A 14489-nucleotide genomic window follows, 5' to 3' on the forward strand; every position below is an offset into this window, starting at 1 on the left:
AGCTCTCGTCTAAACAGTTAATTTCCCACACAATAGTTTGAATGCAAATCAGGTCTATTCGATTTGCTGGAATGGGCTACCATTGAGAACACAGGCACGCATAGATCTTTACCCATATCCTGCCAGGAAACCTAGACTGGGGGGGCTGACTTTGTCATTGAAGATGACCATCGGCAGGACGCCGCAGGCCCCTGTGGACGGAGGACAGTCGGCGATGCTGATGTCCCACCACTCCTGGGCCCCACGGGTGCTGTTCAGAGAGCGGTCCCTCATCAGAGACAGTGTTATATCCTGGTAGCCCTCCTCATCACCTGCAACAGAACATGGTGTCAGGGAGACAGTAACACAGACTGACTGCCCATGTTTTAGCTTTGAGCTTCCTTATAGACGGGTTGGTTGTTTAGCAGCAAATATGGGGCAAAACAGACAGAGTTGGCTTAGATTGTTGACAACATGTAAACTATATATCATCGCCAATGTTTATTGAAAATAGAAAGAAAGAAAGCTGAACAATGAGCACTTGCCTCTCAAATAAAGCATTACAGCTAGCAAATTTTGTCCCTGTTAGTAGACGTGAGATCAATCAAAACAAGACATGGTATCAAGAACAACGAGCTGAAACGAGCCACTTAGGATTCACCAAATGGCAGTTTCTTGTCATTGTTGCTAGTGTGACGGATGTGAAATGGCTAGCTAGTTAGCGGGTACGCGCTAGTAGCGTTTCAATCAGTTACGTCACTTGCTCTGAAACCAATATGTAGGGTTTCCCCTTGCTCTGCAAGGGCCGCGGCTTTTGTGGAGCGATGGGTAACGACGCTTCGTGGGTGTCAGTTGTTGATGTGTGCAGAGGGTCCCTGGTTCGCGCCCGTGTCGGGGCGAGGGGACGACGTAAAGTTATACTGTTACACTAGGTATATGGCCATCCAGAACCATAACACACTGCCTTCTGCCCCTTTGAAGTGTGTGCATCGTTTTCGTGACGCTGTCAGCTAACCGTCTATATTTCAAGTACTGTATGGGAGGAAGTATGTTTATACAGAAAAGCCGCTCTGACCTTTATACAGCTGGTCGACTGGTTTGGCCTCGGCTCCGTTTGGTGCTCGGATATAGTTGGGGAACATGTGAGGCACACGTCTGATAAAAAACAGTATAGATAATGTCAAACAGAATTCAGGACAGGATTTCACACAGAAATGGAAATAAACTCAGCAAAAAAAGAAATGTCTTCTCACTGTCAACCACATTTATTTTCAGCAAACTTTACATGTGTAAATATTTGTGAGAACATAACAAGATTCAACAACGGAGACATGAACAGAAATGGAATAATGTGTCCCTGAACAAAGGGGGGGTCAAAATTAAAAGTAACAGTCAGTATATGGTGTGGCGAGCAGCTGCATTAAGTACTACAGCGCATCTCCTCCTCATGGACTGCACCAGATTTGCCAGTTCTTGCTGTGAGATGTTACCCCACTCTTCCACCAAGGCACCTGCAAGCCCTAGCCCTCACCCTCCGATCCAACAGGTCCCAGACGTGCTCAATGGGATTGAGATCCGGGCTCTTCGCTGGCCATGGCAGAACACTGACATTCATGTCTTGCAGGAAATCGTACACAGAACGAGCAGTACGGCTGGTGGCATTGTATTGTCATGCTGGAGGGTCATGTCAGGATGAGCCTGCAGGAAGGGTACCACATGAGGGAGGAGGATGTCTTCTCTGTAACACACAGCGTTGAGATTGCCTGCAATGACAAGCTCAATCCGATGATGCTGACACACCGCCCCAGACCATGACAGACCCTCCACCTCCAAATCGATCCCGCTCCAGAGTACAGGCCTCAGTGTAACGCTCATTCCTTCTACGATAAATGCGGATCCGACCATCCCCCCTGGTGAGACAAAACCGTGACTCGTCAGTGAAGAGCACTTTTTGCCAGTCCTGTCTGGTCCAGCGACAGTGAGTTTGTGCCCATAGGCGACGTTGTTGCCGGTGATGTCTGGTGAGGACCTGCCTTACAACAGGCCTACAAGCCCTCAGTCCAGCCTCTCTCAGCCTATTGCGGACAGTCTGAGCACTGATGGAGGGATTGTGCATTCCTGGTGTAACTCGGGCAGTTGTTGTTGCCACCCTGTACCTGTCCCGCAGGTGTGATGTTCAGATGTACCGATCCTGTGCAGGTGTTGTTACACGTGGTCTGCCACTGCAAGGACGATCAGCTGTCCGTCCTGTCTCCCTGTAGCGCTGTCTTAGGCGTCTCACAGTATGGACATTGCAATTTATTGCCCTGGACACTCTGCAGTCCTCATGCCTCCTTGCAGCATGCCTAAGGCACGTTCACGCAGATGAGCAGGGATCCTGGGCATCTTTCTTTTGGTGTTTTTCAGAGTCAGTAGAAAGGCCTCTTTAGTGTCCTAAGTTTTCATAACTGTGACCTTAGTTGCCTACCGTCTGTAAGCTGTTAGCGTCTTAACGACCGTTCCACAGGTGCATGTTCATTAATTGTTTATGGTTCATTGAACAAGCATGGGAAACAGTGTTTAAACCCTTTACAATGAAGATCTGTGAAGTTATTTGGATTTTTACGAATGATCTTTGAAAGACAGGGTCCTGATAAAGGGACGTTTCTTTTTTTGCTGAGTTTACTACATTTGACTTTGAGCGGAGAGCAGAACATACACTGGGTCTGTGCGGTTCCCCACTAGCAGGGAAGCCAGGTCTGCTCTGACCGGGTTGCCTGGATCCAGATCGATGGAGTACTTGTCAGACGTGTGCTCCACAGTGCCACCCTTGCCAAGGTCCCTGAAGAAAGAGACAGACACAAATACAATAAATACCACAGAAAACCACAGCGCAATTGCGTAAACAAATGTTTTTACGTCTGCAACTACTTAAAACCACACACACACAAACAGGTGCATACACATACAGATGCGCACACACACACCACACCCAGCTGACCTCTGGAAGGTCCAGGCCAGGCGTAGGGTCATGTCCACAGGGCTGCCCAGCAGCTCCTTGACCACCTCCTGTCGACTTGGTGGGCTGATCCTCCACACTGACCCTGAGCTGCCCTCGATCTTAGCTGTCACTATGTCCTCATAGCTGTAGAGGGTGATGAACTGCATAGCCCTCTGCAGGGGACACACACAGACAGTCAGAAGTTACAACTACCTACCACGGAGCAGCAGAGCTCAAGTCCATGTTCGTTGTATTCATCATTCAACAGGGATCACTTACTCACAGTTGTACCCAATTTGTTTAATCATATTCTAAAACAGGGTGCCCAAGGGAAGGAAATTAGTTGAGCTCTTTATAGTAGAGTTGGAGGTATTACGCACAGCATTGTCATAGAAGTTGGTGGTGAGTTTGTTGTAGTCCTCCTCAGTGAAGGACTGAATGGACTGCTGCTGGACACTCATGGTGAACAAGGGCTATGGAGAGGGACAACGGTTAACGTTTTAGTACAGCAAATCTAACATGAGCACATATCAAATGTATCTTCCATAGATTCTCCAGTGCTTGCTTTTTAGTGCTGGACGAGACTTGCCGTTGAAGATGACCATGGGCAGCATGGGTCAGGTGCCCATTAGAGTGTAAATTGGGCTCACTTATAATTCCCCCCCCCCAAGTAATTACCTCATATCCTCCCAGCTTGACAGTCACTGTGACATCCACAGGGTGATTGACCACGCCCACAACCGATCTGACCAACGAGATGAAGAGCAGCGGGAACCAGATGATGCAGATGAGAAAGAAGATGATGAGTCCTCCCATCCCATACTTCACTATCTTCTTCTTCTTCTGGCCTTTGGGCTGAGGGTATTTCTGAGGATGAAGAGGAACCAGTTGTAAGAACTGCTGGCCTAATCACATACTATAACAGACGGCAAGGGATTTGATCAACTACATTTGTAACCTAGAGGTCTTAGTACCTTCTCTGTCTCACGGCTGCACTTGATGATGAAGATGTTGGCGTAGATGTCTTCCACACACATCCAGTTGGAGAGGGACAGAGTGGTGTCAGTCCACACCCAGTCCATCACTGCCCGGAGCTCCACCAGGAAAGGCACCAAGCGGAACCTGAGAAGACAGACAGACAGACAATATCACCCTGTACCAGTACCCAACCTCATCCCATCACCTCCCTGAACAGGGAGACACTCTGACTCAAACATATTAAATGGTCTGGCAGAGTAGGAGACTATGAATGGACAGACTCACCCTTGGAAGAGGAAGAGGTTGAGGTGGTTGAACTTCTTCGTGAGGAAGTTGCCCAGGATTCGGGTGGGGTAGCCACAGCGGATCTGATAGGCCGACAGGGCAAAGTAGATACACTTGAAGAAGTACCAGAGCTGAGCCACAGAGTTTTGACTGAACATCCTGAGAGGACAGAGGGAGACACACCTCAGAGAAATGATGCAATAGGCACACTACTTAAGGACTGTCGAACACCACGAAGATAGGCAAACACAAGCGTGATTAAATAGACAAGACGTAAGGAGATGTGTCACTCTGCGGACACACCTTCCTCTTCCTCACCTCTCAGTGACAGCAGGCAGGATGAAGAACATCCAGAGGTGGATGCCGAACACCAGGATGATCTGGAAGATGAGCTTGCCCAGGACGGTCTTGCGGAGGTAGAGGGCTCGGTCGATGATCATGGTGCTGAACTGGATGAGCAGCATCACCAGGAAGGCCTCGGGCACCTGGTCCTCTGACAGCGTGGAGGCAATGTCTGCTGCAGCTGAGTGTTTCTGAGGCACAATGGGCGAACCGTTTAGTCCACAGAATGCTATTATAGTGTCCTGTGAACAAGCACAGAGCTTCTAGACATGGTGTTTTGATGGTTTAATGGGAATAACATGCAGGTGGTGATGCAACAATGAGTAATACAATAACGGGAACTGTTTTTGAGACGTTTGAAAGGTTTGAGAGCTTTTGCTGGCGCAGGTATAGGAATAGGTTGTGTGTCAAGAGTGGCCTCGTACAGAAAGTGCATTCATTGCAGTCATGTAAACAGTACTCACTCCAAAGGCCCAGAAACCGAAGACAATGATGATGAAATCCACCACGTCAGTGAGGAACATGAGGGCGTAGACATCAGTGGCAGCACGGTACGGTGCATGTAAGATGTCGCTGAAGAATTCGTGACAAGGCTTGTAGACATTCCGCACACTACAAAGAGGTTTGGGAAATCAAATCACTGCCTCATGCCCAAATATGGCAAGATTATAGAGGACCGCTGATTCATACAGCACAGTAATCGCGTCACAGCCAACTACACTTCTAAATGCAAATCAAAACCCACAGAATTATTTACAAACCATAATAACACTAGAGAATCCACTGGTTATGTAATTGTGTGACGTCTGTATTGTCTGACGAGCTCTCTAGTGAGTGACTCTTGTGTACTTACGCTGTGATGGTGAGGTGCTTGATCTTCTCTCCCACTGCTATCAGCTTCTTACTGGCTGCCTCTCTACGCTTACCCTTCTGTTTCTTCTTCTGCTCCTTCTTCTCAGCCTTGATATCTAAGGCTTCTAGGATCCAAACAGAATACAAATCATTTCACTGTAACTCTGAGGAGGGCAGTCATAAGGACACACACTCCTATTTTGAAATCTCAAGCCCTTAATTCATGAATGTCTTCATTCTCCTCTCTACTGCTAGTTTCTTTAACTGACCTTTGCTTAATTGTTTTTTCTTGCGGAAGCGCATGATGCTGCCCTTCTTCTTGGGTCCCTCCACAGGCAGGCTGGGGGGCGGCTCTGGGGTGGGGGCTAAGCTGGTGCTGGGCTCTGGTTCAGGCTCTGGTTCAGGCTCTGGTTCGGCCTTCTGGTCCTCGTCCGGTTTGAGTTCTTCCAGGTCCATGAGGCTGGGTCCTGGGCTGGGATGGACCTCCACCCCCTCCCCCTCTCCTCCCTCTTCCTTGTTGGCCTCCTCTGATGGCCGTGAGGGCTTCTCCTCCAGAGCACATTCCTGGTCCCACAGGCCATACCGCTGATGAGAGACAGTGAAGAAATAAAACTGTTAGGAGTGTTGAATCCAAATCTTGTGGTATAAACGTACACTACCGTTCAAAAGTTTGGGGTCACTTAGAAATGTCCTTGTTTTTGAAAAAGCACATTTTCTGGTCATTAAAATAACATCAAATTGATCAGAAATACAGTGTAGACATTGTTAATGTTGTAAATTACTATTTTAGCTGGAAATGGCTGATTTTTAATGGAATATCTACATAGGCGTACAGAGGCCCATTATCAGTAACCATCACTCCTGTGTTCCAATGGCACGTTGTGTTACCTAATCTTAGTTTATCATTTTAAAAGGCTAATTGATCATTAGAAAACCCTTTTGCAATTATGTTAGCACAGCTCAAAATTGTTGTTCTGATTAAAGAAGCAATAAAACTGGGCTTCTTTACACTAGTTGAGTATCTGGAGCATCAGCATTTGTGGGTTCGATTACAGGCTCAAAATGGCCAGAAACAAAGCACTTCCTTCTGAAACTAGTCAGTCTATTCTTGTTCTGAGAAATTATGGCTATTCCATGCGAGAAATTGCCAAGAAACTGAAGATCTCATACGCTGTGTACTACTCCCATCACAGAACAGCGCAAACTGGCTCGAACCAGAATAGAAAGAGTGGGAGGCACCGGTGCACAACTGAGCAAGAGGACAAGTACATTAGTACAAGTACAAGTACATGTTTCTGGCCATTTTGAGCCTGTAATCGAACCCACAAATGCTGATGCTCCAGATACTCAACTTTTCTAAAGAAGGTCAGTTTTATTGCTTATTTAATCAGAACAAGTTTTCAGCTGTGCTAACATAATTGCAAAAGGGTTTTCTACTGATCAATTAGCCTTTTAAAATGATAAACTTGGATTAGCTAAAACAATGTGCCATTGGAATACAGGAATGATGGTTGCTGATAATGGGCCTCTGTAAGTGTAGATATTCCATTAAAAATCAGCCATTTCCAGCTACAAGTCATTTACAACATTAACAATGTCTCCACTGTATTTCTGATCAATTTAATGTTATTTTAATGGACAAAAAATGTGATTTTCTTTCAAAAACAAGGACATTTCTAAGTGACCCCAAACTTTTGAACGGTAGTGTATGATTATAAAGTCATGTCTGAGAGTTCAATGGTGGGCTGGTATACCTGTAGCAGTGAGCGATGGAAGAAGAGAGCCAGCAGCTGCAGCAGATCATAGCGGATGTAGTTATCAGTCTTCTCCAGGCCCAGGATACGAGGTGGGAAGAAAGGCTTGTCCTCGTTCAGCGTGAGCTCATATACACTGTTCCATGGGAAGAAACCAAACTGGAACAGGTACTTTACCACCACCATGACCTGAGTAGAACCGGAACAAACCAGAACAATGCAGAAGGAAACATAGTTTAACATAAAGAAATGTATCTAATACATGACCATCTGTTAAATATGATTATTTATTTGTTTTGTTTGTAAAAGCTAACAGCCTGGAACGGGAACAGTGTGGAATAAAGCCCTAAATTAGGTCTGGAAATCTAGAATGCTATTTGGTTTCTACCCTTGGTTTACACCAGGTGTGCAATAAAAAAACAAATCTTACACATTACAAACTTCACATCTTATGCAATGTTTACACCACTTTAGCCAACGAAGGCAAGGAGAGGGAGAAGATAGTAAGCATCTGCACCTGTGCAATGGCTATGTCTCAACAGGCTAGTATAGGTGTGCACTACCATACTACATCGGTGCGACAATAACAATCCATAAACCAGCTCTGTCTTGGTACCAGCATTTTCAACCCAACAACGACCCACCTCAGTGTAGACAATAGCGGTCATCCAGAACTTCTTGGTGGGGCGTGGCACGGCCAGCATGGCCCAGAGGAAGATGAGGATGGGCAGCATCACTGAGATGACGGAGGCCGTCACCATGTTGTTGAGCACGATGATGAAGTAGCACACCAGCTCTGAGTTGGCAGCCAGGAGGTTGTACAGGGCAAACTGCAGCTTCAGCAGGCGGTTCTGAGAGGAGTAGAACTCTCTACACTGGACCAGCTCCTCCACAAAGAACTGCCTGAGTTAGGGGGTATAGAGACATCGGGGTCAGTACAGTTCATACACGCAGGACATACACAAACTGATACGTGGGAACAGTTGGCAGTCTGAGTCGATCAGGCTAGAAGCTGGGGTCTGTAGCATGTCAACTGTAGAGGTCTTCTGGGAACATTGTGATGTATATGTCAGTACCGGTCAGTGAGCATCTCGCTGGCGGTCCTGGAGTGGCGGTAGCGGCTTTTGTGCTGTGGTTCTGGCTCCACCCCCAGCAGCTCCAGAGTGGGCTCTGAACAACACAGGGTGGTGCCGCTGTGACACTCACGCTCGCTCAGCTCCACCAGCTCCAACCCACTACAACATAATAACAGCAATAACACTCAACACTGACTGAATTATATACTGAAAAAAAAACGCAACATGCAACAATTTCAAAGATTTTACTGAGTTACAGTTCATATGAGGAAATCAGTCAATTGAAATAAATGTATTAGGCCCTAATCTGTGCCATTGTGTTGTGTGACAAAACTGCTAATTTTATTGTCCCTAGCACAAGTTTCACCTGTATAATGATCATGCTGTTTAATAATTTTCCTGATATTCCAAACCCGTCATGTGGATGGATTATCTTGTCAAAGGAGAAATGTTCACTAACAGGGATGTAAACAAATTTGAGGGAAATAAGCTTTTTGTGCACATGGAACATTTCTGGGATCTTTTATTTCAGCTCATGAAACATGGGACCAACACTTTATATTTTTGTTCAGTGTAGATGACTACAAACCAGTAAGAATTATTTATTTTTTCATATACATTTTGTTAAATTCTATTCTGTTCCTCCCTCGAAAGAGATATTCAATATTAATGTGCCCAATAGGTTAAATGGGCCATCACCTTCACCAACCTGGTGGCACTGGTTCTATTCACGTGGTCCGTGTCTCCCTCTATGTCTCCCAGACAGGTCTCCATAGTGGGGCTCTCGCTGCCCTGGGACAGCTGATCCTCCATGGGCTCCCTCAGAGATCCCTGTAAAACACTACAGGGTTAGGGTCCATCACTGGTCATAATGGGACAGTGCCTCACTAGAAGTAGATGACTTCTGGTTGTGGGAGGTACCTTATAACTGACCTGGCTGACGTTGTGTATGAGGTGGTAGCGTTCGTTGCACAGCACGGTGGAGGTGTCCACGTACTGCTTGGTGATGAGGTTGAGCCACTCTGTTAGGCCATCCACCATGGCCAGGAACACGATCCACAGCAACATGAGGACGTCCAGGATCCTCTGCACGATGTCTGCCTTCCCTAGAACACAGCATGAGATTACATTGCACTAGGTCATACAGACAATAAAATGTGTGAAACTTAATGAATAAATGGCACTGGGAATACACCAAAATATGTAACCTTCATCATTAAATAAACCCCAAAATACCTGAGCCCTCTCCATCAAGTTCGTCATTGTCGTCTATCTCTTCGTGTGAAATGCTTTCTTCAAATTCAAGACTACCTTCATGACCTGTAACAGAAAAAACAACAAGTTAATCACTGTGTGTATGTGTGTGTGTGTGTATGTGTGTGTGTGTGTGATCTCTGACCTGATGCTGGAGAACTGTCCTGTTTCCTCTGCCGTCTCTCCTCTCTTTCCAGCCTCCTTTGTTCTTTCTGTCTCTCCTGGCGTTCCCTCAGTGTTGCCTTGGCGCTGGTCACCCACGCCCGGTACGCAAGCTGAGGGCACGGGGGGGGGGCAGGAGGAATTCACATGCTTCAATACTGCATTATGAAAAGCAAGCTTTGGAGTATTTTGAGTAATATTGTTGTTTTTGCACATTTCAGTGCCTTTTAGCACTGTGAAAATGCTGTGGTGGCAGAGGCTGTGTTGATTAACTGTAAGGTGAACTCACCTGAAAGGCAGTCTGTTTCTGAGGCTTTTTTTCTTCTGAAAATAGTTCTTCTTCCTCCTCACTGTCCGACTCAAACAGGTAGTAATCCCCAGAATGCAACACTGCAAAGTTAAACAGAAACCATCCAGATGATATCAATACATGGGGACAGGACAGACCATGGGTAGTGAATGCATTTACTGGTAGTACAACTATGGCTGTGGCGGTCACAAACTTTAGTCAGCCGGTGATTGTCAAGCAAATAGCTGTCTGTCTCACGGTAATTGACGATGAATTAACATTAACACACTCAGCATCTGCTGGCTTCCACACAAGCCACTGATGCAGACCTTTGGAACACCTACATTTTAAAAAGTCTAATAAATCCATGTAATATTCCTTACACCTTCAAAATAAATCCACTATTTATTTTAGACAGGTCTAAAGAAGCATGATATGAAGAAAATGTAGTCTATTCTGAAAAACAGATTAGCATACTCTGAGCTGTCCTTATTTAAGGTCTTGATCTGGCTATGCTAAATGGCTATGGGCTTCACTAGTTAATTTAGCAGACAAGATTTGCTTAGAATTCTGTGGCATTATTTTATATTACTTTATAGTATGAAGAATACAATTTAACAAGGTTGAATAAAATAGAAAGGATATTTTCTCAAAATGATTTGAGGGAGTGCACACACGCGGCTATTCTGTGTTGAGCAGTTAACGAATAAATAGGTACTCCTATATGCTTAATTAAGAGTTAATAATGCAACTTTTTTGTTCTACAAATGTTGGGCTATATGTTTTGATTGTTAATACAATATAAGGCTGCATGATGCGACGCTAATGATGATTTGAAAAAAGTTGCTTGAAAGGCATGAGTTCTGCTTTGTTTTTTTTGCACAGGGTGTACACACTTCATTAGTCTCTCATTCACAATTTGACAAGCACTTGATAATGCCTCGAATATCACGGCGGCATCTCCTTTGGTGACTGTAATGCACCCTAAAAAAATCCATGCCTTTTTGCGGCCAGCGGCTGTTGGGCCCTTGGCCCGGAGTGCTGCGTTGTGCCCTTCTCCCTGAGTGCTGCAGATCGGTGGGTCCCCTACGAAACGGTTGAGCTAACATAGGCTAATGCGATTAGCATGAGGTTGTAAGTAACGAGAACATTTCCCAGGACATAGACATATCTGATATTGGCAGAAAGCTTAAATTATTGTTAATCTAACTGCACTGTCCAATTTACAGTAGCTGTTACAGTGAAATAATACCATGCTATTGTTTGAGGAGAGTTCACAGTTATGAACTTGAAAATCTATTAATAAACCAATTAGGCACATTTGGGCAGTCTTGATAAAAGATTTTGAACAGAAATGCAATGGTTTATTGGATCAGTCTAAAACTTTGCACATACACTGCTGCCATCTAGTGGCCAAAGTCTAAATTGTGCATGGGCTGGAAGAAAACATTATGGCCTTTCTCTTGCATTTCAAAGATGATGGTACAAAAAAAACGTATGTTTTTTTCTTTGCATTATCTTTTACCAGACCTAATGTGTTATATTCTCCTACATTCATTTCACATTTCCACAAACTTCAAAGCATATGTATATCCTTGCTTCAGGGTCTGAGCTACAGGCAGTTAGATTTGGGTATGTCATTTTAGGCAAAAATGAAAAAGGGGAAAAAATGGGCGGATCCTTAACTTCACTAGGGTAGGGGGCAGCATTCGGAATTTTGGATGAAATGCATGCCCAAATTAAACTGCCTGCTTCTCGGGCCCAGAAGATATGATATGCATATAACTGGTAGATTTGGATAGAAAACACTCTAAAGTTTCCAAAACTGTTAAAATAGTGTCTGTGAGTATAACAGAACTGATTTGGCAGGCGAAAACCTGAGAAAAATCCATTCAGGAACTAGTTTTTTGTTTTGTTTTGTAGTTTTCTATTCAATGCCATTACAGTATCCATTGACTTAGGACTCAAATTGCAGTTTCTATGCCTTCCACTAGATGTCAACAGTCTTTAGAAATTGTTTCAGGCTTGTATTCTGAAAAATTAAGCTGTAAGAGCAGTCTGAATGAGTGGACCCTAAAGTGTCACAGAGCTTTTTCAAAAAAATCTGACACCGTGGTTGGATTCACAAGAAGTTAATCTTTAAACCTATGTAAAATATGTTTTGTTTTCTGAATTTTTATAATGAGTATTTCTGTATTTGAATTTGGCGCCCAGCAGTTTCACTGGCTGTTGAAGAGGTGGGACGCTACCGTCTCACGTGCCCAAGAGAGGTTAAGAAGCACCTCTCACTCACATAGCTCTCCATCACGTGATCGGCTCTTTCTCACAGGCTACAAGTGAAGACAGACTTATTGGCGACACAACCGCGCGCATCCTTATCCAATTCCAAGTTGCATATTGAAGATATTGGAAGATCTGTCGACATTTACTTTTCATCAGCCAACAAGATGAATAGGCCTAACGAACGGCAAAAGCACTATCCTATGTCAATATACTATCCCCATAGTACAAAAGTCAACCTATTCTATTCTGTGCGAGAAATACATATTCCAAACATTTTTGGGATGCAATAGATCCCAAATTAATACAACCACTAGCATAAAAAAAAACGTTTTTACCCAATGTGGCTGACGCAACAGATCCGAAATATTTAGCTTAAAATGTTGATAAACTAATAGGCTATTCCTTCACATTATAAGCGCAGCAATGTGCACATGGCAGTAGGCTTATGTATGCCAGTTAGGCGCTAAACTCCTTGTAAAGCGGATTAATGTGCTTCATTTTAAGAATTATTTGGCCACTTTAGTTGTGATACAAAACATATAGGCCTATGGGCTAGGCTACATGAGGTGTGCGACTACGATTAGAAGTCGCAAAAAAAAAAAACAGTTTCTTATGCTGGGCATCATTCACAAGTGATAATATATATTGTTACCCATCAGACTATTCTTGATTTTATCTTGTCTTTACATATAATAAATAATATATGCGTGAAATTTGTTGATTTAGAATGGACCATTATCATACAAGTAATCTGTGTACTTAAATAGCCACACTTTCAGGTGGTTCATTTTCATGCCAACCAGGTAGGCTATACTCCTGTTGTAAAGATAAACAATGTGCTTAATATTAGGAACGTTGAGAAATAAGTATAGTAGGCCTAGCCTATAGAAAGCTGATGGGATCCTCCTCTTTTCAGTAGAGGCCATCACTCTGTTTCCCCGGGCAATTGCATAGCCTATAGAAATGTTGCGCAACATGAGCTCATGGGCTCTCATGAAGTGTTTGATTAGATTTTCGAAAAAATTTGCATTGATGTCAGAGTGATTAGAGGGACAATAGAGTGCTGAGTCCTAGGCAGTTAGCAAGTTTGGTAGGCTACTAATGACCATCAGCCGCATCAGAGCTTGGAGAAGCCTAATTACCTTTGACTGCCTTCATGATTCGTGACCGACGGTGTGGCGGTAATACGGTCACCGCAACAGCCCTAAGTACAACTAGTCATAACTCATATACACTGAGACCACTTCAATCCCAGGAGTATTTAGTGTCTGATTTTTGAACAAAACAGAAACTAAGGAAACTGACTTGCAGCATTGGGCAATGCAGTTCTGTCTGAGTAAGGAAATAATGAAAACAGATGTGTGGAAAGACAGGCCAAAAAGACAGGAAGATTACAATCCTCTACTGGACTGCACCTGCAATTCAAAAAGTATAGAGAAATATGGGTACTAACCCAATGTATAGAATCGTTTCCATTATGAAACACTATAAGTCTGCTAATAAACTGTTTGACAAATTCTGATTGGTTCGGTCCTAAGGAAAACTTTTCCAGATTTCTGACAGTGCATGTAAACAGTGCAGGCCGGCTCAGCCAACCATTCCCCATCACTGACAGAAGACATCAGATGCAGATGCCGCTCACCACAGGAGAAAAATACTCCTATTTCAATATCAAAGAGCCCAGACAAATCTAATTTCCGGACCTCCTGAGGCAGATGGAAGGTCTTTTATTTGAGCGAAGGGCATCTTGGGACACAGCCCAGCCTCAGGTAATGATGTGATTCTAACTGACTGGATGACCTCCCAGAAGAAGTCTCTCAGACACAATTCCATTACAGAGGATAGAGAGTGCACAGTCACATAAACAATATTATATACATGGATGCTCATAGACACATCTGGAACATGCATATACAGGCACACAACAAGCAGCTGCATGCACAACACAAACACATCCACTTAAGCACTTGGTGTGAGATAAATGTGGGGTCAGATACTGTAGAGATGGAGAAAGTCAGTCTGGCACTGGCCTATACACTGACAGAGGTCTATATAGTAGTGGGATATGGAGCAAACCTTTAGAATGGTCCAGCCAGGGCTCTTGCCACTTCTTGCCACGCTTGTGGCTTCTCTTTTCCCTCTGTGGCTCTGTGGGGTGAGATGAAGGGCCTCAGGCTTTACCAAACAGCAAACACAACCACCCTCAAACAATCATCCGTAGAGATGGGTTGTTGAATTACTTTGAATAAATGTAT

The 14489-nt window shown here is 44.3% G+C and overlaps 1 protein-coding gene across 3 annotated transcripts in view; it reads right to left on the bottom strand.

Moving 5' to 3' along the window:
• LOC139575931 (piezo-type mechanosensitive ion channel component 1-like) overlaps window positions 1-14489 on the bottom strand; it is a 74123-nt gene that overhangs the window by 1401 nt on the left and 58233 nt on the right. For 2 of the 3 annotated variants that reach the window (XM_071401403.1, XM_071401405.1), the window contains 21 exons: window positions 14311-14382; window positions 9952-10052; window positions 9646-9775; window positions 9483-9566; window positions 9180-9352; window positions 8956-9077; window positions 8247-8405; window positions 7815-8073; window positions 7171-7359; window positions 5686-6001; window positions 5418-5541; window positions 5029-5176; window positions 4541-4755; window positions 4223-4381; window positions 3934-4081; window positions 3638-3826; window positions 3340-3432; window positions 2960-3132; window positions 2678-2800; window positions 1055-1134; window positions 113-311 (listed from right to left, as the gene is read on the bottom strand). In XM_071401403.1, coding sequence (XP_071257504.1) covers window positions 113-311; window positions 1055-1134; window positions 2678-2800; window positions 2960-3132; window positions 3340-3432; window positions 3638-3826; window positions 3934-4081; window positions 4223-4381; window positions 4541-4755; window positions 5029-5176; window positions 5418-5541; window positions 5686-6001; window positions 7171-7359; window positions 7815-8073; window positions 8247-8405; window positions 8956-9077; window positions 9180-9352; window positions 9483-9566; window positions 9646-9775; window positions 9952-10052; window positions 14311-14382 — 3256 coding nt within the window. The remainder of the gene's footprint in view (window positions 1-112; window positions 312-1054; window positions 1135-2677; window positions 2801-2959; window positions 3133-3339; window positions 3433-3637; window positions 3827-3933; window positions 4082-4222; window positions 4382-4540; window positions 4756-5028; window positions 5177-5417; window positions 5542-5685; window positions 6002-7170; window positions 7360-7814; window positions 8074-8246; window positions 8406-8955; window positions 9078-9179; window positions 9353-9482; window positions 9567-9645; window positions 9776-9951; window positions 10053-14310; window positions 14383-14489) is intronic. The other variant, XM_071401404.1, reaches the window with a different exon arrangement.

This window comes from Salvelinus alpinus, chromosome 5, assembly GCF_045679555.1.
Source record: "Salvelinus alpinus chromosome 5, SLU_Salpinus.1, whole genome shotgun sequence".
Taxonomy (NCBI): Eukaryota; Metazoa; Chordata; class Actinopteri; order Salmoniformes; family Salmonidae; genus Salvelinus; species Salvelinus alpinus.